This window comes from Anoplophora glabripennis, unplaced genomic scaffold (genome assembly GCF_000390285.2).
Source record: "Anoplophora glabripennis isolate ALB-LARVAE unplaced genomic scaffold, Agla_2.0 scaffold645, whole genome shotgun sequence".
In the NCBI taxonomy this organism is placed as follows: Eukaryota; Metazoa; Arthropoda; class Insecta; order Coleoptera; family Cerambycidae; genus Anoplophora; species Anoplophora glabripennis.
In genome coordinates, this window is record NW_019416865.1 from 80,584 (window position 1) to 103,041 (window position 22,458).

The following is a 22,458-nucleotide window of genomic DNA, read 5'->3' on the forward strand; positions in this document are numbered from 1 at the left end:
CTCCTGGATTTTAACTCATGGTTCTATACACTGGCCACCAAGGCCCCCTTGTTTAAATCACTTGGATTATTTACTCTGGAGATTTGCAAAGAATAGAATTTATGATAGACTAGTCCAAGGTGTATTGTAAAATAGCAGAAGTGCTTCAATTAATTCCACCGGAAGCAGTTCAAGATTCAGTAAGAAACGTGACCCGCAGAATACTTCTTTGCATCGACTGCGATTAAATTAAATAAATCATAAAATTGATGTTTCTGGTTATTAATAAAATCTCTTCACCCCTATATTATACATCGTTGAAATTTAATACTTCAAATCAAATATGGCATCCACAAGGAAATGAAAAGTTGGTTATAAAAATATAAGGATCTAGAAGGCCTAGAAAATATTTTAATCTTCTTAAAATATAGAGGATATGATTTTATGTACGTATCGATTTTCATTACTCTACTTTCAAGAATAAAAAAGATATGGAAGAAAGAAGAAAAACCAAGTTTACAGTAAGTTTATTTCAGAGGCATAACTTCACAAGGGAACTAGAAAAACATTTTTTTTTTATTATTGTTTAATGACCGTCTTTGTGCACTAATTGGTCCTATTGGTCCTCTATCAAACTATGACGTTACCAGAACAAAATACAAAATCGCCCATAAGAATAAAGTAGCGTCAACGAATGTAATGGAGTTAATTTTCATAATTAAATTATAGATATTTGCTCCTGTCAAAGCAAAGTTTTTGATTATTGTTTTAGAAGATTTATATAATTTCTATTAGATAATTTTAAACAGATTACTAAACAGTAATATCGTCAAGACGACTTTGTGATTCGTGATATTAGATTTTATGTTTTATTTTTAACATAATCTTCCTTAACTTCAATTGGGCGAAAACCGTCAGAAAATTTTACACGATGGGTACACTGTAAAAAAATTTCACTCAAATTTCACTCAATTTTACTCAATAATGTATCAATTTCTGGCCACACCCGAGTACAACTGAGTGAAACTATTGCATCAGAAATGAGTGAGTTTTACTTAAATCCGACTTTTGACTCTATTTTGAGTATATATAAAACCAATTTAGAGTTGACTTTTTCTCTAATATGATTTAAACTTAATTATTATTGAGTCATTTTTATTCAGACTCGGTTTATAATTAACTAAATATAGAGTGCAAAAATAAATCACTCATAAATGATTAATTAGTATATACAGTGTTGAAATTAATTCACTTCGCGGGGCCTCCTCTTGTCCTGGCTGAGACCAGCCAGCTGAGATCCGCCGCCGCCGGCTAACACCTGTTCTCCTGGCGATCACGCTTTTCTGGAGCATCTAACGGGCCCCTATCGACTGTGGTCGAGATTACAGAAGCAATATGTAAGTGGTGTCATCTTCACGGCGCCATTCAAGTTAGGCACTAGAAATTAATATACATTTAAACTCACTCAGTAATAAGGACATTTACTCTGATTTAGGTACAAGTGCCCCAAATACGAGTTTACGTTAAGAATTTATTTAACGAGTACCTATATTTGAGTGAAAATACAAATGAGCAAAATGTATCACTCAATATTAGCACTTTGATAATTTTACTCATCTGTGATAATATTTCAGCTAAAACTGAGACTCACTGAAATACTCATTAAAAAGATTCTGTAGATAAATTCGTATTTGGTGCACTTGTAGCTAAATCGGCGTAAATGTCCTCATTATTGAGTGACCCCACCCCATTCTATGGTTGTCGTGCGTTGGCTTTGTCTATTCCCATCGTCCCCATCAGGTCATATCGTGGTGTGTTGTATGGCGTGTAGTGCTGGACAAATGTCCGTTAATCGAGACCTAAAATATTGTTTCTAAAACAAATCTGTGGCACTATGGCAGCTTAGTAGTTTATGGGTTTAATACAATGATGTACGTTTAAATTAAAATTTAAAGAGAATATAAAGTGGTGCAAAACCACTCCAGATATTAATGAAATGGAAGCAACGGCGGCTGGCGCGGAGGAACTGTGGGGCGCCTCCCCCCTTTGGAAATTTTCATAGTACAAAATTATTCAATAATCCATATAGATTAAAAGCTGTAGGTTACTCTCGCTCCTAGACTCGGCCGCGAAAAGAGGCGTACGGTATTATCAAAGGCTTTCCGAAGGGCCGCTCGGTCCTTTCTTTATCCAAACGTCATATTCTGAAGGCGATCAGTTCGCACTTTCCACTTTAAAAAGAGTCCTCGCCGAAAATCGAGTTTTTTCGGTGGGAGTGAGATACCTAAAGTAGGTATATCCGTCAGTGAAGACGTCAAAATAAATTTTGTCATTTGACGCGTTTTTCCGGACGATCGAGCCACGGTGAGTCGTTACATTGCCGTTAGGCATCGGTTTCGATCTTTTAGAGATGCACCTTTGGCGACAAAACTTGATTTGAACCAAGGACATTTAAATAAAGGGAACTTATTTATTTACATTTCTGGATGATGCCTCGTTTATTCACAGTCTAATTGTATCATTGTTATCAGCTGTATAATTATACTGGAAATGTACTTAATATTTTTATCGCAATTTTCATCACAATTGTGAAAATTATTATTATAGGGTAATATTATTAAGTTATGCATACAATATTGTTAAATTCTGTACATATTAAACTATTTTTCAATTTTCATATTTGCCATGCTTGAAGACTTGGCAACTACGCAATAATTTGTAGCGCGTTCCTCGTTCGTTCTGCCATGGTTGGCAGAATATGGCGTCTCTTGTTAGAAAATAGTTGTGATTTTAGTAAGTGAAACGTGATTAGTGTTTATATATGTATTTTGGATAAATTTTTAAGGTGTGAATATGGTTGAACAGTGTAGAATTTGTAAGAAATTGGATTATAAACATCCACATCAGCTATTTTTCCACAGGTAAGCGTGCTTGAAGGTGACTTTGGAATGTATATGCAACTCTGGCCATTGTCGTGCTTGTGGGTAACTTTTATTTGAATAACGGTAAAATTTTATAAAACTGACTTGGTATTTTTTGAAAATTTTTGCTGAGAGTAAGAAACCAATAATATGAACCATGTTTGGCCATTAAAATCAAAGGAAAATGCTGCACCACAAATAAGTTATAGACATTATTTATATTTAATATATTTATAGGTATTTCAATGTTATCCCTTATACCCAACATTACAAATTTTAATCATTCATTATTTTCAGTTTCCTCTACGACAAAAACTTTTTCAAAAATATATTTACAATTTTACTAAATGCACGAGCATAAAAACTGAATAAATACAAAAGCAAAAATATGGTGGTGGTTCACTTATACATAAAAATACCGAAGATGCAATTAACTGAAAGTTGCATTCATTCAACCATATTGATGTTCTCCTTGGGGAATATATTTTTATGTCTCACTGAAAATTTGCCTCAGTATTCTAAAAGTGAAATGTGAGTGTTTTTAGGCTGCTTAGGGATGGTGCAACAAGAAAGAAATGGTTACAGTTATTGGGATTCCAAGAATTTATATAAATATATATAAATTATAAAAATACTGAGCAGCTGTTGAAATATATTGACTTAGGACTATAAAATATTTTACTTTGACCCTTCCAAAACGTACGACATTGGAGATGTAATCGCGCGCATCAGTTGGATGAAAATAAAGCCCTCTGCTTTCCCCTTGCCTAGCTTCACCCAACATATGAGATAGACTGTGACATGCATAGTCCCCTTTATTTAAATGTCCTTGATTTGAACATTTTCAATTTTCTGTTTACATTCGAGAACCACTCATTTTGTAAACTCACGACTGCGAAGCCGAAGGTCCGGGGTTTGAATCGCGGGCGGATCACATTTTTTCTTCTTTTTTTTTTAAATGTTATATATTATTTTTTTTTACCAACCCACAGAGAACACACCGTGGAGCGGTGCTCGAGTCGTGCGCAGCGCGGCCCGAGGGCCGATGGCCCGAGAGAAAGGTCAAGTCCGCATCAGCGGACTTGCGTACCTTTCTAGTAGTTACATTTAAATCATATTAGAGAAAAAGTCTACTCTTAATTGGTTTTACATACTCAGAATAGAGTCAATCGAGTCGTGCGCAGCGCGGCCCGAGGGCCGAAGGCCCGAGAGAAAGGTTAAGTCAACATCAGCGGACTTGCGTACCTTTCTAGTAGTTAAATTTAAATCATATTATAGAAAAAGTCTACTCTTAATTGGTTTTACATACTCAGAATAGAGTCAAAAGTCACTCACTTCTGTTGCAATAGTTTCACTCACAAAATGATAGTTGTACTCAAACCAATAGACTGAAAATTTCACTCAATCGAGTATGGACAGAAATTGATACATTATTGAGTAAAATTGAGTGAATTTGAGTGGTTTTTTTACAGTGTATGCATATTTCTATTGTAAACGTTGTACTAGTACATAATTGTTTTAATCAGAGATTTTTTTGCTTGTTTTTGATTTGAGGAATTTTGTTTGGGCTCTCGCCTAATCTCGCCCACCACTAGTTCCGCCACTGCCCGCCTGCCTTACAAACCATTTTATTCCGTCAGAAAGAAAAGCGTTTCTATCATGGCGAAGTACCTTTTGTGTATTTATTATTATGCCTTGATATGAAAGTATTTGTGTGGCTGTGGATAATAACATTAAATTTAAACAGAAATACGGCGGCTTAAACTTTGAAATGATCTTTGAACTGTACCAACCTCGAGACGGTGCAGTGCAGTGTCTGGCATTCCCATTTTGGGCATCAGTTTTATCTAGCATTCCGCAATGGCTATCTTACTGAGCCCCATCAATTTTTGTTATCTGCCTCGCAGTAAGTGCATTGTTTTTACTCGGCTAGTCCCTGTAATAAAACACAAGAACCGACGACCACCTAGGCACCAGAGCAAGAAGTCCACCACCGGATAATTAGATGTTTATACTGCCATTTTTCTGTCACGTAAAACTGGACTTTTATCGTTCGAAAAGGACCGCCGTGTATCAAATAAATCGTAAATCATGTCATAAATCATTCCGCGCGCACAGGCGATATTTTTTAATAAAATTGCACAATGGATAATAACTAATTTGAAGACCCAACTACTAATATGGAAGTCGCTTCTTCTGTGCCGACTGTCTGAAAAGTTATAACCAACCACTTTTTTAATGCGATGCCTCTCACACATTAAATATTAAATGGACAACTTTAAGCAGTTTTAATAGACGCTCGTTTTCAATATACAGGGTGTGTATGTTTAACAATGAAATAACTGAGCAAAAAATTATAAATTCTCTTTAAGCTTTCTCTCAAGGCAAAGCGAACTGAAAGAAAGTTACGTCACTTCTTGTTAGTCTGTTAAGTTTATTCTCAAATTTCACATTTTTAGAAAAATACAAATATTTTTTTCTTGTGGGCCATGAGGCTATCGCCCTTTGTTTTTGAGGTACCAGGCGTCAATGATGGTTCTTTAAAATCATGTCTTGGTCATATTTCTTTCAGAAAACAATGTAATACTTTGAAATTCGGTACCCACTGGTAAGATTTTGAGGATTCTAAACATGACCATCTGCTAGGGGTCGCTAATTACGTTCATACCTAGTGATTTTATGTCATAACTTTTTTATTTAGGTTCTTTACTGTGTGTGTCGTATTTTACAATGTACAATTTCATTTTACATACACACACACATACACTCTTGCTAAAATCGCTTAAATCGAACCGTTTAAAAAAAACGCGATTGATTGTCCCAAACTCAACCAGCTTCTACTCTGTAATATACAGGGTGTCCGTAAACGAATAGGTCATACTTCAAGGGGATCTTCCTTGGATGGAAATGAATAGATTTAGATCAAGTTGCCTTAACACAATTTTATTTCCTTTAAAAGTTACGTCAGAAAGTATTAAAATGGAAAAAAATAAATCATAACTTTTTAAGCAAGAAAAAGCCAATTCCTTTCCAGACACTGTTCTCAAAAATACCGTTTTTGTGTAAAATATATAGGGTGTTAATGAACTTATGTCAAATATTTTTGCCACATGTCCGTTAGTCAAAATGAGGTAAATACACGGAGTAAAACGTAATTTTAAAATCTGACTTACCTCAACATTGCAAAGGGTCACCTTTTGAGAACTGGTGATTTTCATACATGTTCGATGTACCCACCATTTGCTTGCACACAAGCTTCAGCGCGACGTATCCAATTCGCTCGCACGCGTTGCAACATTGCCACGTCCTCTCGAATTGTATTGCAAGCTTTGTCAATACGATGTTGCAGTTGGTCGATGTCACGAACTTTAGTGGAATACACAACACTTTTCACATAACCTCACAAAAAGAAGTCTAAAGGGGGGCGCATTTAACTAGGCTGCAACGGCCTATCCAGCGATCGGGAAAAGTAATATTTAGAAAGCATGCAGTATAACCACATATTTTGCCGAATATTTAATGGTCCATCTTCCAATAACTCCGGCAAGCGATTTTGCAAAAAATCCAGATATGAAGGTCATATTAAAGTGTCATTAACGATACCAGTCCACATGTTCACTGAAAACTGTTGCTGAAAGGCACCGCGACGTATTTCGTGTGGATTTTCGATAGTCCAGTTTTGAGTGTTGTGGAAGTTATGTACACCATTTTGACTGAAACCTGCTTCATCTGTAACAAGCATTTGCGCTGTAAATTAAGGATTTCTTGCATGTTCCTGAAGCAACCATTCGCAAAAACCTCGACGTGTTGGAAAATCCTCAGGAGTAAGCGCTTGAACACGTTGAATATGAAATGGGTACAACTGAACTTCTCGTAATCTCCGCCACACAACAGGATGCGAAATATTTACTTGCTGTGCGATATTTCTGGTGCTACGATGCGGATCTTCTTCGACGAGATCTAAAATAATCTCCTCGACATTTAAGGTTGCCAGGTCGCCCTGGCCACCGTCGCGACCTCGACGCGGTTGTACTTCACCGCTGTCCAAAACTCTTTGCGCTATAGCAACAAATGTTCGCTGTGCTGGGGCACGTCGTTCAGGATATCTTGACAAGCTCTGTGGGCATTTTCTTTTGCTTCACCATAAATTATGAGCATATCATAATATTTGCGATTGCTAAATAAATGTGCTATTTTCAAATGAAAACTTGGAAATGCGGCTATTAAATGTAATCTCGAAAAAACAGCACAGCAATCACTACAACAATGTATTATAAACTGACTCTCAAATACAGTCTGGATTCATAAGAAACCTACAAACTTGTAAAAAGTGTTACAGATTTTTTTGTAGGTACTCACCGCGATTAAATACATGTATTTCAGCAGTTCCAAAACAGTTTTAAACACATTTTTAATTAGCTTTTTTCTCTATGACCTTAAATTTACGATACAAGTTTGTGACATCAGTTAACTCAGTTTTATACCCCTTTAAATTTTTGACATAAATTCATTAACACCCTGTATACATCAATCGTAAACATTTAGTCTCAAAGATAATGTCATAAAATGTCACTAGCGACCTCTAGCAGATGGTCCAAAAACAAACTACACATTTTGCACCCTAGAAGACTTACCTTGCCTAGCACTTGCCTAGGTCTCCTGTGAGTACCTGAAAAACTGGAAGCTTGTGTAGATCTCCTATGAATTTGGAAGCTTAGGAACTTATTTTATGCCTGGGTGGTTATTTTATGCCTGGGAGTTATACTACACGCATTGATCTGGTTCCAGTTCTGGTTATTGAACTGCAAAGTACCAGGGTTGACGTTCGATCCCAGTCCTTGATGGGTGCGCAAAGCTCTTATAGCGAAGTTCGCCTTAAGTTTGGACGATTGGCCTCTTTGGAGGCCTAGTCGCCTGGTGATGGACTTGTAGCCTGACCCGATACAGTTATTTTGTACTGCAATTCCCCAGATTGGATTTCGCAATTTTCAGTTTTTATTTTCTGAAAACCGAAACTGAGGTGAATTTTCTATTTCTGCAGAGCATCATATTTACAATGCAATGTACTTATATAAAATGTTATTTTCCCCGCTGTGTCTTCTGTTTCTCGTGGTCTTGGAAAGTTGAGCGAAAATTAAGAATCCGCTCGGAACTTGGAATACGACAATAAATACGTAAAATTAAACATCACGTATGATGTATTCGCGCCTAAGAAAGCAAGCACTAATAAGGAGCAGCTTGCGGCTGATGGTTTTATCCTCCAACTTAGTATATTTCATATAAAATTAATTTATTCCTATTCCTCTTTGTCCGCCCAAGGGTATTTATCCATCATTTTTACCTGAGAAATGATCTGTTCTGCATAAAACTGGAAACGGTAATATGAGGCGTTTTGTGTTTATTAGGTGCGAATATATTACGGCTACACTATTTATGGTAAAATTATGCAGCACCGCACCGGCTGTAATCTGTAATTTGTTGTTTGTTTACATGCAAATTTATTTGGAAAAGCAGCCGCAGCACTGCCAAGGTTAGACATTTGTAGATTCCGCGCGATTAGCTAGGGAGTTCGACTCCAAAGAGGTTTTAAATTTTGTCGTTTCACGTCAAAGGAACTGCCTGAAAGTTTTCTGTTTTGACCGTAGTTTCTTTGTAAAAACTGGTAACTAAAGATCTTGTATGAAATATTATCAGGGTCGTGAGGTGTTCTCTTTGAGTAGAGAGAAGTGCGAAAAGTCGGTGGAATGTAATTAATTTAAAACCAGTCTTCCCCCCGACAGGAAAACCAAGGTAGGTATATCAAATATAGGCCCGTATATCGGCTTTTTTACCCTCCGTAGTTTCATAGTTAATTAGCATAATGGGATACAAGAAAAATGAACGAAAGTAGAACAAAGGTAGGTGGTAGGAAGTCCAGGCGCAAAATTTGCATTTAGATGCGAAGGCCGTTCTGAAATCACGGTTGAAGATGAAGACGTTTCAAGAACAAGATTGCCAAGAGAGAATTTTTACCCATTGCGTGATTTATATAATTTTAACACTAACTAGCTAAGTAACCTCTGCCAAATTTCTTACTATTAATTGAGAACATTAGTGAACAAGCGACATAAATCTAATTTGATGTTAAACAAATATATCATTGTTGTTTTCGATGTATAAACCCTAAAACTGTAACATTCGGATTCTATAAATATATTTGGTTTTCTATTTTCTGCCTCGAAGTCAGTGCATTGTTTTATGATGAATAATTATTCATCGCCAGTTTATTACTATTTATATCGCATTCCCTTATTTGGCTGATATAAATATTCATTGTAGGGTTGTCCCGCATACGCATTTGGACCATGCGGAAATTCTCTTTATTAAAATGAGGTTAAGAACATAATGATTATTGCTGTTAAACACGGAGAATATCCGTCTATGAACCCATACTTAAATAAAACAATAGTGTAATTAGATGTCATTATGGTAATACGAACTCTTAGATCTTTAAAAGATGTTTTCGCGTTATTGATGTGTTACAATGTGCTATATGGAGTCTCATCTACAGGGTGTTAATTTAATTTTATTTGACTTCTTTAAATATTGTTTATATTAAACTTTAATCTAGAAATTAAATTACATTGCAATTTTGATTGTAGTAGCCCAGGAAAAACATTTTGCCACAAAATTAACGTATACCACTAAAAAAATTTATTTTCTCGCTAATAGCTATTCTATTTTTTTAATTATAGGTTTACTGTCTGTAACGATGTTAAAAAATATTGTCAAAAGTCAGTGGGTCCCTTGATTTTCGGCGAGCCGTGCCGCGGCGGAAGGGTGGGGAAAGCGAACGACAGCGAGTCCGAAGAAAATGACGATAATATTGATAGTCCTGCCGTTAAATAAGCGAAATTCGCTTGAAAATAATATATTTGACAGTCTGTAAATCCGTTGTTTTTCAACGAATCTTGACGATTTTTTTTTTTAACTTAAAGCTCTTTTCATAAGTTTTCCGAATATGTATATAACATATAACTATATCACGCTCGTGCGTTATATACTTCATTTTCCAACTAAAGCTAAACAATAAAAAAATTCCACGTTGAAAATTTGAAATTAAAAAAAAAAATGATAGATTTCAATGTATTATTATTTGAAATCTACCAGGAAAAAAATCAGTGTGATTGTGAAAGATCCTCGGGATCGTCCGGACTAATAATTAGTTAATTTGTTTATAAGACTTGTAAACTATTCAACTTACCGATTCCAGATTTCGTGTGAGTTATTAGACAGTGATAAGGAATGAGAGAATGCGATGCCAAAAAGTTCTGGTAATAATAACGCAGTTTATAAATGTTTAAGTCAAAAGTTTTCTCGTGGAAATGAACGGAAAAAGTTATAAGCGAAAAACGTGAATTTACGTAAACATTATACAATTAACCACCCTGTAAACAATCTTCCCCCCATTTTTATGACTGTGGAAACTAATATGTTATTGTACATAATATTTAGCATCTATAGTGATAAATTCAGCTTGCCGAAACAAAAAGTCGCGTCCAACTCCATATTTCGTGGCCTATCTAAGCACGTTTCCATTATTGTCAAGAAAGACAGGTAGCAATTGATCAACCCATATTGTCATGGCATGATATTCTTATTGTTAATATGTTATATCTATCATATTTATATTGCAAGTAGTGGCGTCCCTCAAGGATCCAATGTGAGGTCTCTACTCCTTTTAATATTCGTCAATGATTTGTAATCGAATGATGATTGTCGATGACATGAAATTGTTCTGTAGGTAATGAATTTATGTGCATATCCGAATAATATTTCCGCTAATAATGACGCGAAAAACAAGCTGTTCAGAAAAATGAGATTATAATTTGATTTGTAGGCATTCGCTAACCTAACCTAACTATGGCACCATACAATGTGTTTAAAAATTGGGTTAATTATTCAGGAGACAATTAACTATGTAATTAGTGTGTTAATTTTGATGTGAAATTATAATTGTACGTTCTCACTTATACAGTATGTTTTTTTATAAGTAGCAGCATATTCACCATTAAAAAATTATTTTGTCATAATTCTGCCTAAGTTATCGTAATAAATAAAATTATTAAGCGGTAAATTCAAGGAAGCACTCGCAAAAGACACAAAAGATCTATCTACTAAGATGACAGCCGCCTACTTAAATATTTCTTAGTTGTAATCGTGCGAGATGTAATGCGAATGATAGTGAATTGAATTTTTTTGTTAATAAGCGGTTAGTTTTAAAGCAAAAACGTGAGAGAGGTAAGTTAAAAAAAACCGGGCTATCTGATACGTATTTTTGAATATTCAATAAGCTGTGAACATCTTACTAAGGTCATTTTCATACAAAATATGTTCTTTTTAGTTGTAGATTTAGCGGTACCATTTGTTTTACTTCTTTTGAAAACACCCTGTGTAGGTAGTATTGTTTTACAGCAAATAAAATTTAATTTGTTAACTCAGATCTCTAAAATGAAGAAATGTCCGAAACTGTCCGAAATGTCGAAAGCCCGAGAGATGACCCGGGAAGCCCAGATTTCGACGTCCACCCCCCGTACTACCACCGTACCTCTTGCGCTCCCATCGACTCCACCGCCTCTAATTCGGGCCGTGCAAAAACAGGATCCTCCCGAAGATCGCTCTGCTAGTTTTTCCCGTTAATATAGGTGATGAAAGTAGGTAAGCCGTCGAGATGGTGCACGGGGCCGGCTGCAGCGGCTAGATGATCGGCGGTCGGCGCGAGAGCCAGTGCTGTGGTGGCGCGAGACCGATTGAGATGACGGCGTCCTCCGCAGTGATGGTAGTGGGCGCCAGGGTGGTGCTGGTGGCGGCGGCGTTCGGGGTCCTGGGGGCGCTGGGCAAGCTCCGGCTGAGGTACGGCCAGTATGAGGGCCTCTTCGTTGCCAGGTGCGAGGCCCGTTGCTGGCAGGCCCCCGGGAGGAGCGCGGTGAGTACTGCGGTGGCATCCACCGTTTCTTTTTTTAATTTATTACATCCCCATTTATATTTGTAAGGCATTCCTGAAAGCATCCCTCTTAACTCGAATTTTAAAGTAAATTATATAGCATGGTTGTATTAAACAAAAAAAGTGTCTCCTTAAACTCCGATAAGTGCTGCGAAAATATTCTCAAAGACGAAGTAAGCAATGTTACATTTGTATTTTATTGAATTTAGGTGAAAGTTAGGAAAACAATTGCTATTTCGTTTGTCGGTTGTCTCACCTAGGATATACTGATGAGATCTAATAAGTTCGAAACAATTATGCTACTGGCGAATAATCCCAGCCGTTTACTAGATATTGGGGGTGTAATTCCTATATTATCATTAGTTAAAAAGTTTATTGAATTCAGTTTTACGTACTATTTTTACATTTTCCACTTATAGACAAGACTTTGGGCATCCGAATTATGAAAAGTTCATGAATCGTTAACAGTTCTAAAACTATAGTACCTATTAAAGTTCTAAATGTATGAATAAATATATTTTTCGGAAACCTTAATAAAATGTTGACAGTTAAATCTGTTTCCTAGGTATTAAAACGAAATTTAAGTTAACTAGAATGAAACAGACTTTTATTCTATAGTATAACAATAATATGGCTACTTATTTTTGAAAATTGATAACTGAAATTACATCCCCATTTATATTTGTAAGACATTCCCGAAAGCATCCCCCTTAACTTGAATTTTAAAGTAAATTACATAACATGGTTTTATTAACCAAAAAAAGTATCTCCTTATACTCTGATTGGTGCTGCGAAAATATTCTCAAAGACGAAGTAAGTACATTTGTATTTTATTGAATTTAGGTGAAAGTTAGGAAAACAATTGCTATTTCGTTTGTCGGTTGTCTGACCTAGGATATACTGATGAGATCTAATAAGTTCGAAACAATGATGCTATTGGCGAATGATCTCAGCTGTTTACTAGATATTGAGGGTGTAATTTCTATATTATCATTAGTTAAAAGTTTATTGAATACAGTTTTACGTACTATTTCTGACATTTTCCACATATAGACAAGACTTTGGGCATCCGAATTATGAAAAGTTCATGAATCGTTAACAGTTCTAAAACTATAGTACTAAAGTTCTAAATGTATATTTATGAATAAATATATTTTTCGAAAACCTTCATAAAATGTTGGCAATTAAATCTATTTCCTATGCGTTAAAACGACTCTTTAGTTAACTAGAATGAAAAAGACTTTTATTTTATAGTATAAAAATAATATGACTACTTATTTTTGAAAATTGGTAAATGAATGTTCTGAAGCTCGAATGGCGGAATTATTTTTCGATGGATTATTAAATATCAGAAACTTCAACCACCATCTTCAATGTACGTTTTTGGCACTGAAGTAGATTTTCAATCACGTCTTTTGATGGAAGCAATTCCTGCCCCAAAATCAGCTAAAATTGTAACAGAAGAGAGTCAAACAATAACCCGTATAGTCTTTCGAATGCGTTGAGTTCAAATATGCAGTGATTTCTCTCGGAGTACTTAGTTTATTTATATCAACCACTATCTTTCTTAATTTTGATTTCAGTACGCCACTTCTTGAAGTAATTGTAAGCTGTTTCGTATTATCTTGCAGATTTTTGAGAAATAAGTTGCGATATTGCATATTCTGCGGCTGTCGCTATTTTATCGTTTGAAATATCCATTTCAGTTTCCACTTCATCCATACTCAACAGACACACATCTAATAATCACAATACAATCAAATGAATGCTAAAGATCATGAAATAAATCGATAAATCAATACCTGATAATTAAAAAAATATGGTTTATTCCATGTTATAGTCACCTTGTGTACAAGGTGATTCAATTAAAACTCTCGACGCCATTTCATCTGGAACGAATAGAAATACTTTAGTTTTGTGAACACGATTTAGTATACATGCCAAATATCTTCAATTTTGCACTAAAATTGTTATCACCGACACCGATAAATTGATGGAAAAAGTGAAAAAACATTTCTCGACGTTTGAAACTTTAAAAAGTACACATGAAAAAATCTTCACTTGTAATTTTTTTTAGTATACATTATTTCTGAAACCTTAATAGATTTCGAGTTATTTTAAATTCAATGTCTACATTGTTTAATTAAAAAAGTGTCTGTCTTTAATAAAATCGATTGCTGATTGGACGCAGATACCTATGATGGTATGATGGGAAAACAGTTGAATATTTCTTATAATTTGATTATTACTTAAGGTCTTTTTGAATAAATAGGTAATTTCTTTAATTCAATATTTAAATATACAAACATTTATTGTTAATAAAACAATAAAATAGCATTTCATAAAGATATGTGTGATATGTCTCTATTTTTGAGCATCCCTTAAGAATGTCTTTATATCTTTCAAACAGTGTATTTAATATACAGGATGATCTTAAAGACGAAATAATGTTCTTTGGTTAAATTATATGAAAATCAATTTAAATATTTCAAAATCTATTAAGTTTTCAGAAAAGTGTATATTACTAGAAGAACACGTGAAGGTATGTTCACTTTGAAAAGTTTCCAGGATCGACAAATGTTTTGCAAAGCAGTTATAGAACAAGAATGAAGATATTGGGCAGGTCTACCAAACTACGTTTACAGAACTAAAATGTCTCTTTTCATTCCAGAGAAAATAGCAACGGAAGTATTTATTTGGCCACCCTGTATAGTAGTGGTTCGTTTATTTTGATTTTATATGCAGTCCCTACGATATTTGTTGGAATAGAATTCCAAGAAAAGAACCGAAGAAACACGCTTTCGTAGCTGCAAAACACAGTATGCAGTGCAAGCTGCTGTCAATGTCTTTCTACCTCGGGTGTCGAATGCGATTAATTCCAAGAAAGTGGCGCAGGGGTCTTCTTGGAAGATTTCTGTTTACGATTTTTCCTTAACTGTACTGTAATGAACATGAGCCTAAGAAGGACTGTTTAGTAAATGCTACAAATAATATACTTTCACTGAAAATCCTAAAGATATATTTTATACTCGCACACGAATGTTGAAATACAATTTTTTCATGGAGCAGTTCGGATTTAATCGATTTTGTGATATTCCAACATTCGAAGATATTCAAACTTGTCGATCGTCGATCACATCTACAGGATTTTTAATTGCAAATTAATTTTTTGCAAAATTACCACTATAATAAATATATTAATTATAACGTAATTTATTCTAAAATTCATTTAGAAACAAAAACTCGTCTTGCCACACAGGAAATTAATCCTTCAAGGAGGAAACAACGATAACGTTATTCAATATTTTTTGTTAAAGACAATGTTGTATTGTGATTTATACCGCATATCACAAATACCACCGCATTTGACACTACATTTATGGTCAGATAGAATCCATGAATAACGTTTCAAAATATATGTCCAGAAACTATAAAATTATAATGTATTATAAATATAGCAAGATGTGTCTTTCTGTCGTTCAGTTATATTTATAACCGACAGACAATGCAACATGTATGTACTAAAACTTTATAGCTTTGGATAATATCGAATTCGAACATTTTCTTGTAAAAATTAATTGTTTTCTACAAAAAACCGTTGAACTTTTTTTTAAAAGCCGTAAAAAAGGATGATAAATGTTCAATCACGCATTAATTCTTGTTCTGCGCACCAGCATCGGTTACTTTTACTATTCCCAATGCAGAACGGTAGAGTTAAAAAAGGCGTTGCAAGAACGAGTCACAAAGTCTTAAGAAATGATAATTTGTGAAGATTTACCGCGGAATGATGGAATGAAATACTAAAGAAGGATATATGTTGCGGAAGTGACAACTTGTCTTGCCATTTATAACATTCTGATACTGCTATCTATTAAACAATTTGTGGATGAAATCCACAAATGTGGAGGTGAAATGTGGAGGTTCGTGCCGATGAAATTCTGGCGTTTTTCTGCAATACCAGCAGCAAGTACGTGTAAAAATGCCTATGCAGCATCTTGATTCAACTTTTATGCCCATACAGCTAATGGATAATAATTTGTTAACGATTTTGATAAATTTAATTATTAAGAAAAAACGAGTTTCTTTTACACTCTCACTCTGTACACGTCGCGTAACTTGTTTTGCAATTTTTAACATTCTTCTATCTATTAAGTAATTAGTATAAAGAGTAGATTAAAGGTTCGTGACGTTAACAATTTTAGTTTTTCCAGCATATTTGCGAGAATTGAAGGGCCACTTATCATATCACGTTTTTAGTCGAGCTTATGTGTATTCATGTATGCAAATGCATACTTTATATGGTATTATCAGGTCTTCTAATAGCATTATTAACGTTACATACAGTGTGTTCATCAAAGTTTAGTACACTTTTGATTTTAAACAGTATTCATTTTTTTCATGAACGGGTTTTTAACAAAAAAAATGTTAAGTACAAAATTTTCCGTGTGTCTGTTTATAAACAGTTTTCAGTTATTGTTCATCTTGGCTAGGCAAAAGCAACACGCTTAAGCTTATTTATACCCACTTTACCGTGGTATTTTTTTTCTGTTTATTCATAAGTCGTGGAATAACGCTACTTAAGCCCAGCTTTGTGTGTTTTGCGTATATCAGAAAACTAGCTTGTTTGTTATTCAAACGAATTAATAATTTGTTATGAAGCAGATATCGCTTGCAAAGCACGGTGTTTGAGTTTCTCGACATACAATAACATTCAATTTCTAAAGTCGGTTTACAGTAGAAACAAAACCAGAAACAATTTATAATCCTCATTGTGTTGGAAATGTTATAAATGTCGGTATTCTACGAGCTTTTAACCAACAAATGGCAGCTCTGTAACGGTATTTACGACTTAAATTATATGAATATTAAAGGTAATGAAAAATGAGGAATAAATTTCGTTTCCTTGTGCAGTTAATTCTTTAACTGTTACTTCCCAAGGTTTTCCTTAGTTTTTACTTTTTTTTCCAATTCAAAATGTTAGAATTTGGGTACTTTCACGCAAATATAATTGAATTATCAAAATACCAGGTGAACTTCAAAGTAAACAGGACTTTTTAAAAATAAGAACGAACAGTTTTTTAGGCAAAACCGATTTATTTTCTCGGTACAAGCTATTTGGATGGCGTCTACGTTCACAAAAAGCTTTCCTTTCATCGGCAAATGCGTTTTTCCAAAAAGTCGCACAGTGCCAAATCTGGCGAATACGCAAACGCTTCAAAACACCAAGATAAAACTGTGCAGTAACGGTTTGGCCCGGTGGAACGAACTCTTTGTGGACAATGCCCCCGTAAAAGCATATCAATATTGTCTTCACTTTTGACTCCAAACGAAATTTTTTGGGTTTCGGCTCGTTTAGCACCTTCCACTCGGCACTTTGGCGTTTGGATCATATTGAAAACTCCTTGATGATGTCCTTCGAATGTTGAATCCTGAACAATTTTTGGTCGTCAGTCAACTTATGTGAAACAAACCGTCATACACTTTTCGGTAGCCCAGATGTTCGGCCAAAACGCGATAAATTTATGTCATGCCATGAATTTCAATGAAGATTGTGGCCGATCTTTGATGAATGGATGGAATCTGCGGTGATCACGGATCATTTATGTCCTCACGACCGTTTTCATACCGCGTGCACCACTCATGAACTCTGATGGGATAAATCATAAACTTGGTTCATCAACTGAAACGTTTCTGTAAAAGTTTTACCAAGTTTCAAACAAAACTTAATATTAGTTCGATGCTCATTTTTGTACCGATGATACAAACATGCTGTCACTTCAGATGCAACAAATTCGGCTTCTGTTCGTCCAAATTTCATGAAATTTTGACCAGTTTTGATCAGTGAAGGCTCCATCTTTCCGGCGAATGGAATTGCCAATAGATGGCCTCCTTAGAAATACCTATTTTTGAAAAGTTCTGTTTATCTTGGAACGCATCTGGTATATTGAGCACCTAATTATTTATATATATAATATTAAGAAAATAAAAGTATTCTTGTTTCAGGATTGTTAGTTTCTCTAGATTTAAGTTAATCATACAAAAGGAAAACCAATTTATATAATCGTTGACGTTTCGTTGTTTTATGACATCTTCAGGTATCTACGAATAACAATTTACATTTCTGTAGCTTGCGCGTAAAACTTAACAAATTCACTGTAACTGATTTGAGAGAAATTATAAAATAATTTATATTAAACACAAGAAATTATAAGGAAACGATACATTTTCCATAATCATATGGGAATGAAATCAACTTATCACCAAAACATTATCAACATTATAATTGCGTCGATAGCCGCACGGTTTAAGGCGTCAGTACTTAAATCGATGTGTGCTATCTGCCCGGGTTTCGAATCCCGCGGCCGGTAGACCGTAGATTAGCTATGCTTGTACGGAGGATTGGCACCCATGTGCAGGTATGGTAGGGTGGAAGAATGTTGGCTTGGGGTCAATGTGAGAGATTGACACCGTTTGACATTTGACCACCCCCCTAATTAATGAGGTTTTCCAGGTTTCCCTCATTCCTGCACTGAATGGTGGTTAGGGCCTACCAACATAAGTCGTTCCTGGGCGCAAATAATAATATGCCGCCTCCTCTCCCGCACAAGTCTCCGACTTCTGGGCTAATTCTCGTAGTTAGAATGAGGAGTAGAGATATTATTATTATATTATTATTATATCAAAAATGTTACCCATTTTCTGCATTACTCAGAACCAACGGCGTGGACGTAATGAGTTTCTGGTAACATATGTCTGTGTCTACGTCTATCTGAGTTTGCGTCTGTCTGCGTCTGCCTGCATCTGTCTGAGTGTGCGTCTGTGTTTACGTCTGCCTGAGTCTGCGTCTATCTGTGTCTACGTCTGCCTGCGTCTGTCTGAGTCTGCATCTGTCTGTGTGTACGTCTGTCTGAGTCTGCGTCTGTCTGTGTGAACGTCTGTCTGAGTTTGCATCTGTCTGTGTCTACGTCTGCCTACGTCTGTCTGAGTCTGCATCTGTCTGTGTGTACGTCTGTCTGAGTCTGCGTCTGTCTGTGTGTACGTCTGTCTGAGTTTGCATCTGTCTGTGTCTACGTCTGTCTGAGTTTGCATCTATCTGTGTCTACGTCTGTCTGAGTCTGCTTCTGTCTGTGTATACGTCTGTCTGTATCTGTCTACATCTGTCTGTGACTTTTTTGTGTATTTCTTGCCTTCTTTTTTAATTCTTTCATATAGTTAATATTTAATAAAACTTATCTTGAATTATTTATAACTTCAAACAATACTGTATTAGGATATTCAATATGAGATTGATACCTAGCATATCCCTTGTACCACAAGACACATGCTACATTGTAGCAACTTCCCAATGTTCTTGCACCAGACTGACATGTGCAGTAATATCCAATAATAGGTTCCTCGTCTTCTTCGATAGCTTCTTCCAACTCTACGTGCAAAAATACACCGGAAACCACATATTGCATGTGAGTCTCAGTCCACAATGTTCTTTCTTAAATTTTCTAAAGCTTCTTCACCGATTTGCTGAAGACTGATACGTACTAGAGCAAAAATTATGACGTACTCGTGTTCAGAGATCAAAAATGCATCGAAACAATATATTGCATGTGAGGGTCTGATGTATCCCCTGACATTTGGGGGGTTGGGAGTGGTTTCTGGGTTTTGTGCCCATGAGAACTTTTCATCAGGATGCTCTGAAGAGTTCATTCCCAAAATTTGAGAGAGATCCACCGGGAATCCATTTCCATAAGGTTTGTGCGGGGTCCTTTGTATTGAAACAACGTATATTCAAAAATTGCTTACATTCGTTGGAACATAAATATACATTTGAAAACTAAACAATTTTAAACGTGCAGTGGTTTTTCTAGGTCCAAGCAGTCTGTGATACCAAATGTGACTTGTGAAGTTTCGCTGCAAAGCTCGATTTACCAAATAGGATTTTAAAAGAGTAGTTAATTTTTGTACAAAACTATCAAAGAGTAGTTGTAGATCATCCTCGTGAAACTACTTTTTAATACCAAACACATTTTTCTTAATTTTGGACTTGTATGGTCACCGAGACTTTTCAATGCGAAAAATTATAGGAAGTTGCTCTAGTTTAGCGTTACACTTCGTTACTTCCTGGATGGATAATTGTCTTACTAAAAGTACGATTTCTCGTATATAAAACGCCAGTCTTAAAGTATGAATAAGATATCATAAAGGACTTTTAAGATATCGAAAACAAGTGTGTTTCTTTCTTCAAAAAAAAGTTAATCTAACAGGATAATGTAATTGAAACTATCGAGAGATAGTTTAGGACCTCATTGTATACTTCTAGTTACTGAAGAATTTGCTCCAAACGTCCTGCATTGTTACTCGTGCCCTCGCTCACATACTTTTGAAACAAGGCGTGAATTCAGAAGTCAGCGTAGCTTAACTAACCTGTTAGGCTTTCAGAAATCTGAATGCTACATGAGGAGAGAAGAAAAAAAATTGATAAAGATGTAATTATCCCGGAAAGATTTATATAGCAGCTGGATGCTGCCGTTAGAGTTGAAACCAGCTGACAATAATAATTATTTCGTATAAATAATTGAAAGGTTTAATCCTTTCGCGTTAGAAAAGACACTTTATATTCCAATAAATCGATCTTTATATAGGAATTTATTAGATTATATCACTCTTCGCGTTTAATTAATAGATACAAGGAACATGAAGGCCGGTTGCGATATTTCTTGAAATAAGAGCCTACCGTAGCAGTGGGTAGATTTCGATGTCAGTTCTGGTTCTTAAATATCAAACTTATTTTACTTGCCATGTCCGCGTAATTCAGAATATTTCATTTTTATTTTACCGCTAGACACTTTATGCATATTTTATTGAGAACCAAGGAAAAATTTTAGGGAGTAATTTGTAATTGCCTACACATTTTCATCGGGTTTCATTTTATTCTAACGGCTGTTCAAATTTGAGTTAACGTTTTAAATTTGCCGCCATTTGTGTTTTTTTAAAGTTATGTAAAAGTTTGAAGAAAATATCGTACAACATATGGAAAAACAAGTTGTCCAACAAACAGACGAAAAAGCTCAAAAGAATTTACGAAATTTTTCCGTGATTTTTGGCAGATTGTATTTAGGTGAAAAAGGAAATTAGGAATTAAAATTTTGAAGCTCTAAGGTTTTAGATCTTTCGGTCGAAATTTTTTAGGAGCTACGGTTTTCATGCAATTCTAATAGCGCGACAAAAAAATTTTGCAAATTTTCTTTTTTTTTCTGAGTCCACGGACATGGAAAAATGTTTTTCAGCTAAGCCATTGCATGGACTAGATATCTTGTTTATTCAGCTTCAGCTTCCTCTTTTTTAAATTTCGACACGACCATTGTCATCGAAATATCGGACTTTTAATGGAAAGGGATCCTTTTGTCTTCAATCATCGATATCTCGGCGATAAATAGACGTACAGAGAATTGAAGGGCAGTTTCGAAAACTGGAACTATAACATGCTGCCGCAACTTTTCGGATTTTTTTTTATCTGGTAATTTGTGGTTTTTTAGAAAATTGACGGCTAAATTAGAAATATTCACAAAATGACTAATGTTAAGCATGACTTTTACAGTTCGATACACCCAAAAGAATCCTGTGAAGTTTCATCTCGATGTAGCGAACCGTTTCTTTGTTTCAAACAGTCAAACTTTTGAAAAAAATTAAAGGATCACGTTTTTTGAGCCTAAACACTTCATAATCATGATTAAATTGGAAAAAAAAAAATTGTTGGTTTTCTCACATTTTTACCGCAAATAATGTTTAAATTGATGAAAAAAAATAAAAGATTCGAAAAATGTTCGAAAAAATTTCTCAATTTTTTGAAGTTTTTGTTTGGTTCTTTGAAAAACCTTCCGGACATTGAAGAAAACAAAATCCAATTGCTTCCAGCACGATTCGGCTTTTTCCTCCTATGCGTCCGATTCATATCCTTTTTTGATAAAAATTTCTAATTAATTTTTGTGCAGTTTGTAATCACTTAAAAACAGTTCTTTTTAAAACTACCCTTTTTCTTCTCTAAAAAAAAATTCCAATTTTTTTTTTTCATAAATTTGGACATTATTTGCGGTAAAAATGTGAGAGAACCTCAAAAAAAATTTTTCCATTTTATTCATGATTATGAAGTGTTTAAGCTCAAAAAACGAGACCTTTATTTTTTTTCAAAAGTTTGACTGTTTGAAACAAAGAAACAGTTCACTAGATCGAGATGAAACTTCTCAGGGTTCTTCTGGGTATATCGATCTGTAAAAGTCATGCTTAACATTAGTCATTTCGTGAACATTTTTAATTTAGCCGTAAATTTTATAAAAAACCATAAATTACTATTTTTTCCTGTTTTTTAAAAATCGTGTAAAAGATGAAAAAAAATTTTTTCCGAAAAGCCGCGGCAGCGTGTTATAGGAAATTTATTCCAGTTTTCCGATATTTCGATGAAAAATGATTATATCGAATTTCGACCGAAAGAATTAAAAGCTAGAATCTTAGAGCTTCAAAATGCTTTTCTTTAATTCCCGATACGACTATTTTTCCTCTAAATGCAGTCTGTCAAAAATCACG

General features: G+C 34.9%; 1 protein-coding gene across 1 annotated transcript in view; it reads left to right on the forward strand.

Annotated features, from left to right (window-relative positions):
* Positions 1-11,595: 11,595 nt before the first annotated feature.
* LOC108912391 (anosmin-1) overlaps positions 11,596-22,458 on the forward strand; it is a 44,385-nt gene continuing 33,522 nt past the window's right edge. The window contains exon 1 of the mRNA XM_018717594.1: positions 11,596-11,865. Coding sequence (XP_018573110.1) covers positions 11,641-11,865 — 225 coding nt within the window. The 5' untranslated portion in view covers positions 11,596-11,640. The remainder of the gene's footprint in view (positions 11,866-22,458) is intronic.